The 19105-nt window shown below is 40.2% G+C and overlaps 1 protein-coding gene across 28 annotated transcripts in view; it reads right to left on the bottom strand.

The window, feature by feature from the left end:
- The window catches only part of TCF7L2 (transcription factor 7 like 2), a 225961-nt gene extending 207450 nt beyond the window's left edge, over positions 1-18511 (bottom strand). For 9 of the 28 annotated variants that reach the window (XM_074999166.1, XM_074999162.1, XM_074999157.1 and 6 more), the window contains exons 1-3: positions 17767-18511; positions 17467-17533; positions 17130-17254 (exon numbers count right to left, since the gene is read on the bottom strand). In XM_074999166.1, the coding sequence (XP_074855267.1) occupies positions 17130-17254; positions 17467-17533; positions 17767-17955 (381 nt within the window). In that variant the 5' untranslated portion in view covers positions 17956-18511. The remainder of the gene's footprint in view (positions 1-17129; positions 17255-17466; positions 17534-17766) is intronic. The other 19 variants (XM_074999146.1, XM_074999145.1, XM_074999151.1 and 16 more) reach the window with 6 other exon arrangements.
- Positions 18512-19105: the final 594 nt, after the last annotated feature.

A 19105-nucleotide genomic window follows, 5' to 3' on the forward strand; every position in this document is an offset into this window, starting at 1 on the left:
AATTAATCATTTTAAATAAATTCACACAAATATAACTACATTGGACTTTAATGTGTTACCCCTAGAGAGAACACGACCACTGTTCCAGGTAGATGAATGAAGTTACCTAAAGTCAGTGATGCTACGCAATCAGCATAGTAAAGTGAAGTAAAGTAATGAGACTCAGATTTGAATTTTCTGGCCGCTCCTTGCTTTTATACCCATAATATACAGCAGAACAGGGGGAGGAGTCTGTTACACCCGCATCGCTCTTGATTAATGGAAGTTTCACTCCTGAGGTAAAACCAGAAAACAGGACAGTCTCACTGTGCCTCCGTTACCACTTAAAGTAGGTCCATGAGCTCCAAATTCCATTGCTTGAATGTAAGTCCCATTTTATTTGAGGCAAGGGAAAAATGACATATGTAGGAGCCAAAAGATTAGATTTTTGTCCACACTTAAACCAATGTGAAATGAGCTATTAACTTCAATTAGGAGAGTTCATGCCTAAATTCTCATCTTGTTTACACCAGATGAAATCTGTTCTTCATGCCACCACGTCTTTTTTAGGTCAAAAGAGACTGCCATTCTGTTCCAACTCTTTAGGGTCATACAGAAATGAGCTATAAAGAAACCAGAATACTAACACAAATCAAGTCACACATTTTTAACTCTGTGGTTTTACTCTGAAAAGTGACTCTGCAAAAAAAAAAAAGCATGTGGGAGAATTAGCTAATGTTTATTTCTTTTCTGTTTCTATTTCAAATGGACTTAAAAAGAACTTCTCCTTTTCCTCAACGGCCTGTCATGCAATTTTAACTCTGTATCTAAAAATCGAGGTGGATTATTTTCTTCTCACGCGTTCTCACACCCAGTAACAAGAGAACCTGAAACCCAAATTCTGGCCTCATTTAAACTAGTGCTACCCCACAGTCTTCAGACACTGCTTCTAACTAAGCCTGTGGGTTTGTAGAGGTGTAACTGGCACACACTGTCACTGAAATTTAACAAATTCAGCTAAGTGACAAAGAAACTATAGAATCCAATTCACCCTCTTTCTCAGGGTTGGCTCAGTGTGTTAAGAGGAGCAAGCAGCAGTAAAAACTCAAGGACAGATTTCACAAGGTATTTAGGCATCTGAGGGTGGAGACAGGTGCCTAGTGGGATTTTCAAAAGCACTTGGGCTCCTAATTCCCATTGAAATCAAGCCCTTTGCAGAGGTCTCACACATTGGTGGTACCCAGATCTCGCCTGTGGGTGCTTCATTTTTGAGGCCTAAAATGTTTTGATCAAACAAGGTACCTGTGTGAAATTCAACAGCCTTTCAGACAAGATGTGATGGCCTCTCTGGCCTTCAACTCTTCAACATCTAAGTTGTCCCAGTCTCAGAGGGTAGTCCTGTTGTTATGTATCTTTGCAAAACAAAACAAGCAGTCCTGTAGCACTTTAAAGACTAACAAGTTAGCAGATGACAAATGGCACAGACAGCAGAATGTCATATAATAAGATTTCATTTTTTGTGCGCTGTTCTTGAGATAGGACTGTACTTTTACATATCTACAGGACAAACAAGCAGTCATGTAGCACCTTACACACTAACAAAATAATTAGGTGACGAGCTTTTGTGGGGCAGACTCACTTCTTCAGATCTGGAGATATTCCCTATGAAAGCTCATCACCTAATAAATTATTTTGTTAGTCTTTAAGGTGCTACATGACTGCTTGTTCTGTTAGAATACAGACTAACATGGCTACCCCTCTGTTACATGTCTACTGGAAGTAAAGATGACAAACATTTAATCCTTGTTTTCACCATCTCTTTTGTATATCCTTTTGTTCTTCTTCCCCTGGCCCCGCCCCGACAACTCTCTGGGCAGAAAAACAAAAACAAAAAACCCCAGCTGTATACTGACCCCCACAATGACATACCTAGGCCCCGATTCTGCTAACACCAATGCCTGTACTTAACTTTACCTTGTAAGCAATCCCACAGGTGAGTAAATTTAAACACAAGTGAGTCTCTGCAGGAGCAGGACCAGATATGTGAGATGAAATTCCCTGAAGAGAAGCATCTTATTTGCCTTAAAATTACTTACGGCTACACATTTTTTAAAAAAAAAAAGCTCTCCCAAACAAGCAGGAAAGAAAGACTGTGAAACACTGAGCAGGCTAGCTGAAGTTGGGGTTCTGCTTCACCAGATCACTGCCAGACTTGCAGCCAATAACTGTATCTAACGTATACTTTGCAAATGAATAAAGAGCTGTAAACTACAATAACTACAATACCAACTCTCAAGCAGTTTACATTTAAAAGACGGCTGCTTCCTCCTCCGGTATCTAATGGGAGCCATGGCATTGATTGTAGATACATATATTATTTGTAACAAGGTTTAAAACACCATAGGAAGCCAAAGTAAAGGGAAGGTTATTTCCTAACCAAATACACGTTGGACCTTTCTTACCTGGTACCCTCAGGACCTGACCAGTGCCAAACCAGATAATTTACCAAACCACAGGAGATCAATATTGTCTAACAGCTTTACCTCCACTTACACTCTTCGAATGGGCTCTTAGAAGACATTTAGGGGTACGTTGGAGCTAAAAAACAACCAAGAACACCAAGAGCCACAACTGGTAGCTGTTAATAAAATTTAACAGACCACAACAGCTTCAGCCACACTCATGGTAAGTAGACATCTGGCTAACTAAAATAATGGCAGCCCACAGATGTTGCCAGACCAGAGAGTGCCAGACTAGAAAGTTGCAACCCGTATAAGGGTATGACGTTATCCTGAGTGATGCAGAATTACTACAGTACACATACAACTAAGGAGACAAACATTATGAAAGCAATGTTAATAGAGACCGGTAAATGACAAGTATGTCCCAATTAATACTATGTTTCCAACACTAGACCAACGCATATTGAGGAGTTTCTGGTTGGCCAACGCATCACAACTCACTTTTCGGGCAGCATGGTTTATACTAAATTTTATCATGGATTTTCTTTTTAAGTAATTACACATTCTACCATATGTCATGACTGCGAGTTAACAAAGGAACATAATTACCAGGATCACCTATTCCCCACATGGAATTCCAAAGGAAACTCCCTTTATGTGTGCTTTATCTCAGAAACATTAAAATCTCTAGATTAATATTACCAAAGGCATGGCCAAGCAGAGCACTACAAAAGTGAACAAAGAACGTGTCTACTTTGAAATGACTCGTGTTCAAAAACACCCAGGCACTATCCTTTCACAAGTTGGACACAGCAGTGGTTTTCGCATTGAGAGCTTGCCCATAAACAAGTTTTCACAATATTTTTCATGCAAAAAGCTGCCTTTGCTCAAAATAAATCCAAATTTGCTAAGAAATCCATCCAGGTCTACCTCAAACTGGTCTATTTCCAGTGGAAAATAGCCAGATTTTGCACAATAAAACCCCTGTATATACATTAGTTTCTTTTTGATGAAAAACTGGCCTATTTTCCAGTTTCCAATGAAATGTAAAAGTGTCTCATTTCAAAAAATTCTGAACTTGGTTACAACTATTCTACCTGAATGTGTTCCTAGGCCCTGATCTGATGTAGGTCCTGGAATGCTATAATCAAATACCTTAGCAGCCAAATCCTCACTCATGTGAATAATTCCACAGACTTCAATGGGATTTCTCACGCAAGATGTGTCAGAGAAGTAAGATGGGGCCCTCTGTCCTCCAAATTCCTTGGAGATGCCCCCAGATCTTCCACCACTCTAAAAAAATGCACCATGCAAAAGGCTTTATTATCTCTTCTAGGGAATCTCTGCAGATATGGGTGCGGGAAGGGAGAATGTGTTAACACTTCATATGCTGTAAGCACCAGCTCACGGGAGGAACAGTTCTTTGTCCAATGAAATTCTTCCATCATCCTGGCTGCTGCAACTCAGGGCAGGTCTACACTAGAAGAGAAAGTTGACTCAAGATATCCCCCCGGCCTGGCTAGTCTCCACCCCAACCTGGATAGTCTCCAATCCCTCTCCTGGACATAGGTTGAATTTCGTGTTCAGGGAGCAGTATCACAGAACAACAGGTAGGGCAAAGGTGTGTGAAATTTCCCCTTGTGCATTTATGAGCAACAATGGAAAGGAGCAAGACTGAGTTGTTTAATTTATACAGCAACCAAAAACAGCATCACATAAACTGTTAGAAAAAAGTCTCTACCTTAGAGACCTTACAAACTATATCATTTTTTTAAAAGCCACTGTTGAATCTCAGGCTACAGCAACAACAACAAATAGAATGAGTATGGGCATACGTCTGTCTAATACGCATTCAGGAGAAAACTTTCAAAAGTCACGAAGCAACTCAGGGTATGCCAACAGGACAGAAGCACAACTACAGCTATACTATAGACACTTCTTGCAGTCACAGAAGACCCTGGACCGCCCCACCATCAATGTAGTTGTTAAGCCACCTACCCTAGCGTACATCTATACTTACAGCAAGTTCAGTGCTTCAAAGGTCGATCTTCCGGAATTCAACTAGTAGTGAGGCACTAAATTGAACATTGAGGTTGCTCCTATCAGTCACAAGGAGTAAGTGAAGTTGATGGGAGAGTTTCTACTGTCAACCTCCCACTGTGTGTATGGCGGAGAAAGTCAACCTACACTATTCTTGTAGCTGGAGTTGCATATTTTAGGTCATTTTCCACCCTTAGTGTAACCTGCCCTGAGAAGCAGCAGCGAGAATGATGGAAGAATTTCACTGGACAAAACTCTTCCTCCAGTCTCGTAGCACTTACAGTATGGACTGGATTGACCTATGTCACCTAGGGCATGAAATTTTTCACAGCCCTAATTAAATGGCAGGGTCAGCCCAATTTATGCCTAGATTAGTCCTAACTTAATTCCAACTGACTCTTAAATCTTTACTTCCTATTGATAAATGTTCATGTTAGTAACAAATTATCTGTTCTCTATTTGTATCTCTACAATGCCTGACACAACGGAGCCTGGATCGAGACCTCGGGACTACCATAATGCAAACAATAAATTTTAAAACTGTAACAAAAATACTTGACATATTGACCAGATCCTTCTCCCAACGAGATCAGTGACAAAACTCCAGATCATTTCCATACCTTCAGACTGGACAAGATGGAAAACTTTAAGGGCCTCACCCACTAACCTCATTCATGCAAACAGTCCTTGCTCCTGCAAGTAAGCAATCTTGTTAAAGCTAATGGAACAGTTTGCAAGAGTCAAATTACAGCACTGGGTCTAAAATGATGCCTGTTTTCTCCAAAATATGTTTGCTTCTAAAGCAAAACAAAGAAAATCTTCAGCCAGCATCGCCCTAGTATGGTATATCAGTCCAATTAGAATACCAATGCAAGACAGAGCATAATGCCTGGAATTGTCAGCAGAGGGAAAAAAATAAACCAACTCCTGGGTTCATATAAAACAAGGACAATTTAATGATGAGTCGTTGAAAAATGTGGCCACACACACACACACTCCTTCACAAACACAGGAGCAGTTCATCAAAAGTGAATCGCTGAGAGAGAAAGATGCATTTGAACCCTTTATCCCCTGTCCTTTATAACGGCTGCCACTCAGTAAACGGAGATTGCTCTAATTACTGTGACAATTCTGCACCCCGTTCAAACAACTTTTGTGTTCTGGACAGGTTTCTCTGCGAGTTTGAAATTCTTGGCCTGAGAACCTCTCTTGTCTAAAAGAGGTTTCTCGTTCCAAGCACAGAATGCAACACTAACAAGTTGTTCCTCTTTTCAGCTCGTTTCATTCTCCGTTTTTCCAATTGCCCGATTCAGTGCTTTAATGGAAACTTGTCAAATCTTTTCTTCCCACAAACCTTGTAGAGCCCCAAAGTAATCCGTGCACAGGGTAACCACAGGAATTTCATATTGTCAATTAAAACCAGATAGACACCTGATAAAGTATACATGCTAGAAAAAGATCTATCACATATATAAACACATGCATGCTCATGTAACCAGGCAGACAATCACATTACAAATATATTAACAAAACTGTAGCAAATCCAAGTTGCATTTTCACTCATCCAGTTCCACTTCTGGTCTAGTTTTCACAGACATTCACATTTTTTAAAAATAAGTTGAACAGGAAGTACATTTAACCACCAAAAATGAATAAACAAATTTTTGATGGTCTATGGATTATAAAGATATTTTGCCCTTATGCAGATAAACATCCTTTATGGAACGATGTATTTTTCTTTACACAATTACATTTTTGGCTACTACAACAGTTATGTGCTAGCTCTGATAAAGACTTTCCTAACTGACATGTATTTCTTGCATAAGTACAAAAATTTCTTAGTTCTGTTGTCTTTTGGTGGGAAATACAGGGAGGGCAGTGGATGTGAGAAGTAAACTAAAGTGCTCAGTTTAAAACAAAAGAACTTATAACAATTTAGCATCCAGTCATAGACAAAAATTCACAGCTTTCTACAAATACACATATGGAGAAAAAACTCTTTCTTCTACTTTAAAAAGCAACCACAAGACACTCTCAGGCTATGTCTACACTTGCCCCCTTCGCAGATGGCGGCATAGAAATCAGGATTTTGGGAGATGCCTAATGGAGTGCTGTGATGAACACACAGCACTTGATAAGGCTATTTCTCCCCTGAGGCAACTTCGAAGCATCAAACTTCGAAGTGCTGGAATGCCCTGTAGGCAGGGGCGCTACTTCTAAGTGCCTTTGTGTGGGCAGTTCAAAGTGCCTGTGGCTACACAGCTTGCCGGCACTTCGAAGTTGCCGGGGGGCGGGGAATTAGGCAAATGAAGTGCTGCATATTCATCGCAGCACTTCATTAGTAATCACCCATCAGCCTGATCACCATGCCCACTTCAAAGAAGGGGGCAAGTGTTGACATAGCCTCACTCTTGCTACCATCTTATTTTTCTAATATGTTCCTTCAAGGCTGAATCTTCTCATGGGATTCCTTATATAGGTTGAACCTCTCTAGTCTGGCACCCTCGGGACCTGACTAGTGCAGAACAAGATGAATTTGCCAGACCATGGGAGGTCAACATTGTCTATCAGCATTACCAACACATCACTGCTTAATGGGCCCTTAGAAGACATTCAGGAGTAATTACAGCTAAATAACAGCACAGAACATAGAGCCAGACTGGGTGGTTGTAAACTATTTTTATGGGACCACTGGAAATTTGGCCAGACCCATGATAAGTCCAGCTAACTAAAGTCATGCCAGATTACAGATGTTGCTGGACAAGGGGTTTCTCAACTAGAATGCTGCACCAGTAAATATTTTCAACCTACACACCACCCATGACCTTTCACTAGTCATTTGCTGAGTTGAGGAGTTGACCAGTGCAGCCATCTGCATATGTAATGCTCCACATAAACCCTACTCCAGGGGTTCTCAAACTGGAGGTCAAAAGATTGTTATATGGGTCCCAAGCTGACAGCCTGGAGCCTCCTTATACATTAAAAATTGGAAGAGGGGGCACACTCAGAGGTATGTTGTGTGAAGAGTGTCACCAATACAAAAATTTTGAAAATCACTGTCCTATCCATACCTGTAGAACACCCTTTTAACTACAATCATTTTATATCGATCTAATTCAACCAAAGCAGACCTGTAATATAGCTGCTCTTAAATCAACAGAACCTTTGCTTATCTGTAGAAGTTACCAACCCCCAGCTAAACCAATTTAAGCAAGGATGAAACAAACTTCAAGAACAACCTCACTAGGCATTTGCACCAGTTTAACTAGACAGGATTTTAAAATTGATTTGGTTCCTTGTCCCTAGTATAACCATGGCCATATCATAGCACTACTGAGCCAACATAAACTGGGGAACTATTGACTCCCAGTGGGTGCCGGAAGGTCACACCCCAACCTTTTCTCACCCTAAAGAATCCTTTAAAAGTTGGAGGTGGTTTATTTCTACTATTTGTTTCTAAAATTCAAACTCACACATGTCAAACTGTTGTCCTCTGCAGTAGTTTCAATGTGCTCTTTTTTTTGAGACACCATCTCTTTTTTTGGAGTTCAAGTGCAGCAGAACTGTTAGACAGACTAGAATTTGGGTTTTGTTTTGTTTGTTTTTTTTTAAACAGCATCTTTCCCACCCTAGGCATTCTAGAGAGTTTTCAAAGCAGAGAGCTAGACGCTGGTAATGCGGAGACTGTGTATCAAACACAGCAGCCATTATGCATTCAGCAATACTTCCCACAGAGCCTTGGGCATTAAAATCGTCTGTTTTACTGAGCAGAGGAAACTGTTAGCCAGGACACAAGGATTATCTCCTAGCCTTAAAAAAAAAAAATGCCATGGGATCTGACACATCCACATGGACAGGCATCTAAGAATTTGATTTAAATGTCTGACCATATGCCTGAAATAATTCAGCACCCTAAGCCTCTGACAACAAAGAGAAACTCTCCACAAAGCTTCTTCTCGTGTCCTTGCACTTCCCTCAGCAAGAAGCAGAAACATTTCAACAACGCAAATATATTTTCCTCTCACCAAGGCCTACTTATCTCATATAATTTCCATCATTTACTGTCATTAATTTTTCCCCCTCAAACTAAAACCAGCAGCTTGTGAGTCAGAGAACAATCATTAACTTTTACAACTTTCATACAAATCCACCTACTCACACCGGAAAGGCAAACGTTGACAGGGAAGGCGGCCTCAAACCAGGTCCTGGCAGCCTTCCATGGTGTGAGGATCATGGTTTTGATACACCAGTATTGCAGAGTCAGGCCTCAACAGTCATTTATAAAATAATTGTACAAATCTAAAATATTAAATCAGTGACTGGGTACTATAGGACAGATTGTTCTTTTTTAAAAAAATCTTTTTACTGCCTTTGGGTTTTTTGGGTTTTGTTTTGTTTTTTTTTTGCGCAAAACAAAAGTCAGTACAGGACATCTACACTAGGGGAATACAAATGAGGTATGTATTTACATATCTCACTCCTAATTTGCATATTCTCATGTGATCTCACTTCCAGAAGAGCCTTTTCTGGAAGCTAAAACAGCTGTGTAGAAGGGGCTTATTCGAAAATAAACCCTGTTTTCAAAAGACCCCTTCTTCCTGAAACAAAATCAGAAGTGTTCTTTTAAAAACAGGGCTATTTTTGCTTCCAGAAAAGACTCTTCTGGAAGCAAGATTGTATGTGAATATGCAAATGAGGTCAGAGATAGGCAAATCACACCTCATTTGCATTTCCAGTCTCACTCATTTGCATTCCCCTTTTGAAAGGGGAATGTAGTGTAGACACAGCCACAGCGCACGTTAAAATCAAATCCACTGATGTCAGGGGGTGTCTGGATCAGGCAGAGAGAGGAGAGTCTTCCATTAATAACTGTAAGAAGGGTGGACGTTTTCTGTATCAGAAAAACAGTATTAACCACCTAAGCTGTTAAAAATGAACTATACCATACAGATTACAGGTTTCATGCTACATTGCTCCTAAAGCCAGGAAGTCCCACTGAAGTTGATGGGACTTCTGGGTGGATAAGAAAAGCAGAACTCAGCTCAATCACTTTCCCACCATACCCAACTAGAATGCAAAGACTTTCTCTCTCACAACGTCTCATTGAAAAGCAGCTGCACCATCATTTTAAAGTGTCCCATCATTATGAATTCATTTAGGAACAACTATAACACCCCTCCTCATGAATTAATTGGGATTAATCTGTCTGTTTGTCCTGTATGTTTCCATAGGAATCCCATTGTTAAGTCAGTATTATTAAAACACTCCAAGTCAAAGACTACCCCTGTACTGAGTTCAAGGAACCTTCAAATTGATTAGAACAAAAATTATCTACATTTTTAGGGTATCATAATTGGCACAGCAAGAAGAAAACCAGTTATCCTTTCAGTCAATATTTACAGCATTACTCTTTCCCATTCATTCTGCATTTTCTTCAAGAATCTCCCTGCCCCAGACATCTGCAATTCATTGACTTTACAATTTACCACATGTTGAGAAGGAGAGGTCTCAGCTCCATTTGAATCACTGCACAAATATGCAAGTGATTTATCGTTTTAAAACTGAAGACTGTAAAAGAACGACTCCACTTTTCCTGAACATTACTCCTTCTGGCAGCCCATGAACAATTACAGTTCGGACTAATTAAGCTCTGTTAATGCGCTGTGCCCAGCTAATGCCTACCAGGCCTCAAATTTCTTCTCATGAAGCCAAACCTTAGCTAGCAACTTAACTCATTCACCACTGGCCCAACCAATTGCCTGTGTATGACCCTAAGGAGAATAAGGGTCAAGGCTTTACCTAAAACAAAAGAATAAAACAGAAAGGATTGAATTGCCAATATGGAATCAGTTCAAATGGGAGGGATGAATTATCCTGGGAAATGGAAGAACATCACTGTTGATAACCTGTTAAAAAGGTACAACCACATCATCTTTTTAATGTGGTGTTAAGGGATTCATATTTATCCCCAGAGGATAATAAGTTACAGCATTCTATTCACTAGGAAAATGCTTAAAGCCTTCAACTAAAATGCTTGTACATTTAATTTGTGGAAAGTACCATGACAGCCCTATATATTTATTTATTTAAGAATCACGATTTACTTGATTTGTAGTAGAAACCAATAAGGAGGACAAGAGTAGTTTTCCTGCGTCTTTTTTCTCTTCTCCCCCTCTCCCAGCTTGTTGTCTCCTAGTCTCTGTGTTCTGGGTGTGACAGTAACCTACAGGGATGCTGAAATGAATAAACTGATATAGAAAACAAAACTAGCTTAATACATAGGGATAGTTTATTAATCATGTGGCTTTGGTTTAAAACAGGCGTAACGTGCAAGCAGGAGAGAAGAGCTTAAATTTTAACTGTCCATTCGAGAAAAGCATGTTTAACCAAGAGTGAGCTGTAAACAAGAAGCTTTACTGGGTGAAGCAACATTTTTCCCTAGCCCCCAAACTTCCTTGACACTTAAGGGTCGATCCCTAACTCCCCAACTTCCCCTTCAGTCATTCATCCAAATATGTTTTTTTCAACACTATAATACTTTTCTTTGCATTTCATTCTTTCTTACTTATTCAATAACCCTTCACCGGCCTCTGGATTCTCTACACTTCCTCAGATAACATTTTCTTTTCCCAAAAACTACCTCCCATTTCCCCCCTTCACCCCACCCCCGACACTTTCTTCTCTGCAAACTCAAGATTTTTCTTCTTAAAACACAGAAAATCTTTTCCTAAACTGAAGATGTTAAATGATGTGCTCTGTGTGTTTTCACCTAACATAGCTTTTTACTCAAGTCCTATCCAAATCTCTTCAGAAAAAAAAAATAACGCTAATAATACATATTTCCAAGATGCATTTAACTTCTGTGCATTAATCCTGGCATGCGATTTTTTCGTTTTCCAGCTCAGTGGTATATCAACGAATTAAACGGCAGTTCCACGTATCAGGTTTCTTTAAGTATTCTGGGAAATATTTTGTTGGGTTGGTATCTAGATACACTGCACAATACTGTCAGTGTGTTCATAAAGGATGCAAGCTATACTAACTTTTTTCTTTTTAAATTTGGCTGTCCACATTGCTGAGAATTGCTCTCAAATTTTTTTGCACTACAAGTGTTAATTATAAACTTAACTATATCCTATGTAAAAAGGAAAAACACAAACTAGCACTTAGGAGGAGGAGTGCAATATTCTTAGCGTTTTGGGGTTTTCATGATCTCCACCCCCTCCCCCAATCCCTCATTGCTTATAATTAGTGAAAGAAATTTGACCCACTGCCAGTGTCTGTGGACCTTGGATATTATAAGGCCAGCGTGGCGTCAAATATCTTAACATTCATAAGTGTTATAGGCTGTAAATAAACCCTGTGGATTTATGACCCTGTGCTGCTTGCCAGCAAATGACTGTGGCACATTTCTTTCAGCAGACCTGTCGAGGTGCAAGTTTGCCTTTGGTTGTAAAATTAACCATTTCCTTCACAAATGTGCCCAATTATGAACCCAAGTTTAAGGCTTACTTGCATATTTACAATAATTCAGTCCATAAAGAAACACATGCATATGACTAAACTTCTCTCTAGCCCCTACAAACAACGTGAAACAAGAGTTCAGACAACAGTTACAGCGTAGGGGTTATAATAGCCTATTTCACCTAAAAATCATTAAAAAATTACATAGAATCATACTATGTATTACACATTTCCAAACGCTTGTTTTGAAGTTAGGAGGGGTAAAGAGAGACAGGTGAAAAAGTGTATTATTTCTCACTTGCTTCTATGTCTGCATAAGAATCTCCTCCCTTCCCCCAATATAATGTCATCTACTTCCTGTGTAGGAGAGTATTTGCTAAATCCAGGTTGTCTCGTGCTTAACTGCCAATAATCCAACTTCCACATAACTCCCAGACAGCTGGGAAAAGGTCTTCAGCGTTTTAGTCATGGCATAGAAACTCACATCCCCCCAAAAATCTGCAGCTGTCCTTTCTCCACAAGGCATTTTTAATCTGACTGAGACCCAGTCATGAAAGTCTGACAAATGCGAGACACATTTTTTTTTACCTGAACTCTGGTATACAACTTTTAGTGGTAGCCGCACCATACTTTTTAACTGACCAAACTACATATATTTGTGTGTTTCAAGATAACTAAAAGCAACCAAAAAAACAAACAAACAAACAAAGAGAGAGAAAAAGAGTAAAAAAATCCAACACCAGTTAACGTATGAAAGCATTCAAAACCTGAAAAGGCATATACTAATATTTTTCAAGTAGAAATCACCTACTGGTGCACCTATTAAAATGTTCACTTTCCAAAGCAAATATTATTTTTAACAAAGTGCAGTACTGCAATTATCCTGTACACTCAAGTAACAGTACTGCATTATATTGTTTTGTAAGCTCCCAGAAACATGAAACTTTGCCGTAACTGTTTTCCACAGCCCCTTCAGAGAGAAGCTGTCTGACCAACCAACGTTGCACTTTCTCTAAAATGAAATCATATCAGGGACATTTAGATTCCTGATGAAAAGAAATTAACAGAATCCAGGCTATTTACTATTGTAAACCACTAATTCTGTTCACACTACTGCAGAATTAGCAATCCACCTACTTAAGCATTCAGAAGTTTCATAATGTATGTCCCAACTGTTTATAGCATGCAACCATCATTCCTTAGAATACCGTGTTTCTACACAATTCCAGAAACTTTATTAAAAACATATACTTTAAAAAAAAAAAAAAAAAAGAGAGAGAATGAATAGCACACATCATTGAATGCTAAGTATCGCAGAGCACTAAAGTGCTGACATATTATCTCTACGTTATTAAACAAGTTGGTGGATGTTAATACCATAATCCATATTGCAGACATTAAACCTCAACCACTAAAATTAGTACAGAATTAATACTGTCATATCACAGCTGAAATCTTAACATGCTCACCATAAATATTTCTGAAGATGAAAACAATTAGCATAAATACCAAAAGAAGGGAAAGAACACCTGTTCTTTTTCAGTACTGATAAGCATTTTATTGTTCTCTATTTAAAATGTAATGACCTGTGTAATTACAGTAATATTACATTGTATTGCAGGGGGCTTGGAATGTCACACTTTGAAAAGTGTTGTCAAAACAATTCAAGGGGAAAAAAAAAGGACCACCATTAACCCTTCACACTTTAGTGTCTACCTCTTTGTATTAGAAAGGATTACGTTTGATTCAGTAGATAAAGGAAAACAACCATTTTTCAAGCATTATGGTTTTTTTTTAAAAGTTTCCTTGGCTGAATATAAAAGCCTTAGTGAATAGGCGGCTCTCATATTTTGGTATTCCAAGCATTCAAAATTCAAAAATAAACATAAGATGTTTGCTGCCTTATATGTAGTTTAGTAACAAATCTCTCACTTGAAAAGCAAACACCTTAGGGCAAAGAAAAATGCCACAGCACTAATAAAAATATGAAAAACCTGCCAGTATATATTATTAACAAAAGATTTCTATTTGTTGGTTGAAAATATTAACTAAAGCACTAAACACAGGATTCAAATTAAATACAACTGCTCTGATTTTAAAACTTTACAATTAAAACAATTTCATTTCCTAATAGCCTGCTACTACAGTGTCCCTCTTCCAGGATAGGTAAGACAGAGATGCTCAGAAACATTACTTCATTTATATTTGACTAATGCGTATCTGTATTCCTGAAAGCCATTGACATTACCCTATCGAAAGACAAACTTAACCTTACACAGAAAAATCTTTGTCATTTTAAAATAAAATTATTACTATCAAGCTTTATGGAGTCTTCAACAATTAAAGCATTCTTGAAATAATGTATCATCATAAGCAGATTTAATGACACTTAATAATTCTTTACATTCTTAAAATAAAAAAGCAGAAATCAGTGTTCTTAAGAGTCTTCCTCTTGAACAACAGACAGCTGCAGCTACATTTACAATTAGCAAAAATTCCACCAAACCAAATTAACAAACAAAACCCACCAATCATCAACAAAAAAGAAAAAAAATCTATTATACCACTAAATCATCTTTTTACCTCCTATGCTCTGAAAACTTAAGAACAGTGTTTTAAAAGTCTACACAACATGTATTTTCTTTAAAAATTAAATGTATACCTATGCAGAATTTACTACACATTTCTAACTTGCATTTAAAAGTAAAATCTAACTGGCTTAGTAAATGACAGGAATACACCTAGAACATGCAGTGTATGTCAGACTTCTATTCTGTTTAATTCTTATTATTCTGCTTTCAGGCCCAAAGGAGTAATTTTTTCAGCCCATAATTAAGTGGTAAGCAAACACAGAGACATACAGAATGTGAAAGAAAAAAAGGATTAAGATATGAAAAGGTTTATGGTTCCTGATGAGCAAATAATAAAATTGCCTATTGAGTAGAAATATCCTTTTTAGAATCCATCTGATAACACACTACAAGGCCACCTGCTATGTCAACAATAAAATAACATGTAATCTTTTTATACAATACCTTTAATTCATACAAATAGAACATTCTTGTGAAGGCCTTTTTAAAAGTAGGGAGAAGGGAATGAATATTTCCATTAATCGGTAACTACTAAATGATCTAGGTGGCACATAAATGTAATAAGGAATTATGTCTGTTGTAGGAAAAATACTTTTGGAAACAATCAGAAGACAAAAAAACAAATGGGATACCTCAGTTAAACTAACAGCCCTGGGAATAGTGAAATGCACGTTAAGGTTTTAAAAATCTGCAGTATAAAATATTTGGAATAAAGTAATTTTGGGGGAATACTCTAAGATCTTGAACCTAACGCTTTCCAAATTTGACATTTTTTAAAAAAAGAGATAAGACACGCACAATGCATCCATAACTGCATTTGAAGCAAAATATAATGCGTTCCTGCTTTCTCCTCCCCAATCATCACAACTGCAAACTGCAAATTACAAACCAGTGCCTTGGAAATCATGGCTCTTGAAAAGCAGCCTTACAAGATAATGATAAGAAAATAAAACATTACCACAGCCTTCAATACACGCAAAACTAGAAAAATATTTTTTCACATTTCTATTTGTCTATATTTACTAATCTGGACTGTCACTCTACTGAGTGAAAACAAGTCTGACCTGATGTTTTATATTTTAACGCTGTGAAACACTTGTAGATCTGATAAACTGGAATTGTCCAAGATTTAATCCATTAGCACAGATTCAACATATACTACTGAACAGCAGATCTATTATTTCAAATTGATCTCTCATCTTACAAAAAATGTGTAAACAGATACATGGTGATTACAGAGAGGGGGACCCTTCAGATTTAAAAGCACCTACAGACTGCTAGATGACAAGGCTGGGCACGTGGAAATAAACACTTCTTAGCGTTTTGTACTCCCCATGGGTTTACCATTCATAATTTAAAAACCCTCCTTTAAAAACAATCTTGATGTGTGCTACATAGGGGCATTACCGCACAGTTAATGATACTACATGACATCAAAGGAGAAACAGCAGCAAGGGACAAACGGAGCCCATCATACCCAAAGTTTAATAGGACCCCACTATCTGAACTACAATTATTTACACACACCTTCCCCCCACCCACCCCCCTCACACACTCAATCCTTTCCCAAGAAAATCTGACCCTTCCTACAGACACGAACGTATTTTCAGCAAGATTATTCTTCTTAGGCTACAGTTGCAGGCGGGAGGTTGTTTAAGGCAGTGGTTTTTAAAGACCGTTTCTGTTTATTGTATCACTCCTCCTCTGTGATCAGCTTTGAGCCCTTCCACGACTCACTCAGCTTAGTAATACACAAATAAAGAAAGAACTCCTTCAGGTCTTTCTTCCCTTGCAAAATAAGAGCAGTGTAGTTAGCTCGGAGTCCGGATGGGCTTTTTCTTGTGAGCGGTCAAGAGATGGATCCGTCTCCCTGATCAAGGTTTTGCGCGTTTAAAATAATTTAAGGATGTTACTTTGAAATTCAGCACCCCCCCCCCCAAAAAAAAAGTGTAAAAGAACTTATGATACCTCACTTGCCATAAACAGTAAGAGAGCGAGGGAGGCAGAAAAACTGCTGAAACGCAAGTGAAGAGGCCAGGCAACTTGCAACGGAGTTTGTTTTAAAAAGTTTCTAATCTTTAGAAAACAGGTTAAGAGAGGAACTGTATAGCTAGGTGACTTGCTACCACACATCAGCATCCCAGAGAGCTTGTGCAGCAAGGAAAGGGTTAAGGGGGAGGTTAAAAAAGGAAAGGGGAAGAGACCAAGACGCCACCGGAGAGGGCAGAAGGAAACAAATGGAACATAAATAGTTTTGTAGAAATCAAAGTTGTGATTCAGCTGATGAGAAAAGAAACCAAAACTCAGGCTGGGGCTTTGGGCTTGTTGTTTGGCTTAAAAAGAAGCGACATTAAAGCGGTGGAAGGACTGCACGCAAAACTGAAAGTAAAAAAAGAGAAAAAATATGGCGAAGTGTAAACAAATCCCATTCTGCAAAAGCCACAAAAGTTTGGAAAGTTTCTGACTAGCTGGGGGGTGGGGTGGACATGCAGGATTCGGGAGGGGGGAGATTTGGAGCTGGGGAGGAGAGGAAGGAAACGTACCATCAGACATTAAACGTTTAAAAACACAGCTCGGGATAGGCGCCACTTACTGTTCTTGCCGTGGGAGAGAGCGATCCATTGGGGAGGTACGGGCTGGTCAGGTCGGGGATCATTATAAAAGGATAACCAGGGTATGGTGGGCCCTTAAACAACCCTCCATCTTGCCTTTTCGCAGCTAACATGGCGGGGCAGAAAGCGAGAGAGGGGGCGGAAAGGGGGAATAAAGAGAGAGAGAGAGAAACAAAAACTTTGGTTAGAGAGTGTCCCCTGCCCCTCCCGCCGAGGAAAAGTTCTGCTGCGGGCCCAGCTGGGGACGCGCTGGCTTCCACCCCGCAGCGCTGGGGGGGGGTCTCGCCCGGCGGGGGGGCGGGGGTCCGTGGTACTCACCTTCTTCTAAACTTTCTCTCGATTTATCCCGGAAAGTTTCGGACCTAGGCGGGGGCCGCCTCTCCGCCTGGGGGACGGGGGGGGAAGGGGAATGGGGGGGTGGGAGAGAGAGAAACATTGTTACAAGTTGGTGCCATGGAGGAAACTTCCGAACATTCGATCAACATTGCAACACCCCCCGCGCCTGGGCTGTGCCTGCGGCGGAGCCCCTCAATCCAGCAGCAAAGCGAACAACTTCTCTCGCCCCCCCCCTCCGTTCTCTGCCCCCCCAGCCGGGTGGGGGGCATCCCCCCCCTTTACCTCCGAGTCTGAGGAGCTGTTTTGATTCGTTTCGGATTCATTGACCAGGGAGGACTTGACGTCGGCTAAATCCCGCTCCGCCGAGGAGTTGTCGGAGATCTTCTCCTCCTGCTCCCCTTCGTCTTTGAAGGAGATCAGCTCGTCGTTGGCCCCCAGATCGTCCCCTCCACCGCCGTTCAGCTGCGGCATCTTGCTCCCGGCTCACCCCACCAGCAGCAATTTTGCAAAGAGGGAAAGGGGAAGGGTAAAAAAAAAAAAAAGAAAAAAAAAGAAAGAAAGGAAAAAAGTTTGCACGGGGGGAGGGGGAAAGTCCAAGGTGAATGGTGGGTGGTTTTTCCCCCCTCTCTTCTCCCTTTCCTCCTGGGGAGGGGAAAAAAGCAGGAGGAGGAGGGGAGGGAAATGTCTTTCCTTTGCACCAGTGACTTTGGGTTTCTTCTGGATTTTTTCCCCCTCTCTCTTTCTTCCAGGGAGCTGAGCAGCGTGCACAGGGCGCGCACCCAGTGGGGGAATAACAATAATTAAAAAAAAAAAGACGGGGGGAGGGGAAAGGGTGGTTCTTTAAAAAAAAATGACAAACAAACCCCACCAGAAGTCAGCTGGAAAGGGGGGGCCGCCGCTGCCGATCTAGGGAGCCCGTGCCGCTCGCCTTGGAGTGAGTTGAAGTTAGACTGAGAGCTTTGCAGTTCAAAGGCGGCGCTGATTGACAGCTCGAAAAAAGGGGGATCGAAATCCGGAGGAACGGAGAAGTCTGGGATCCGGGATTATTGACAGGGAGAGAAACACACTAGGCACTTAATGAGATGCGGGAGGGGGCGGGGCTGCGCCGGTGACGTGTGCATAAATAAACAGGTTTGGGGAATGAGCGAGGGGAGAGATGGGGGGAGGAGAGGAGAAACTAACAATGATCCTTTTTGGCAAGAGCCGGAGAGAGTTGAGTGAGTGTTAGGGGAAAAAAAGGGCATGGATTTAAGGGAGACAATGGAGGGGGAGGAGGGAATCCAGCGGTTGTAAGGGAATGACCCAAAGAAAAACAAAACACATGGGGACGCCAAAAAAATAGCTCTGCACTTCAGAAAGTCCGTTTGCACAAGAAGGGAAAAATATATATTGAGGAGTTAGATGAAAAGATGCCTGTGTCGGCTGCTTGCAGAGCACTAACTTTTAGAGAGCAGAGCTGCTGAAATCGACCCATGCCTGTGCATGGGGAAAGTGCGATTTTTCTCAAAGATTTTCTGTGTCATCTTGATTGTGCCTGGTTAGGGTGGGGGAGTTTTTGTTTGTTTTTGTTTGTTTGTTTTTTAAGCGTTAAGGTTGTTCCTTTTTTTTAATAGACAATCGT

Source organism: Carettochelys insculpta, chromosome 7, assembly GCF_033958435.1.
Source record: "Carettochelys insculpta isolate YL-2023 chromosome 7, ASM3395843v1, whole genome shotgun sequence".
In the NCBI taxonomy this organism is placed as follows: Eukaryota; Metazoa; Chordata; order Testudines; family Carettochelyidae; genus Carettochelys; species Carettochelys insculpta.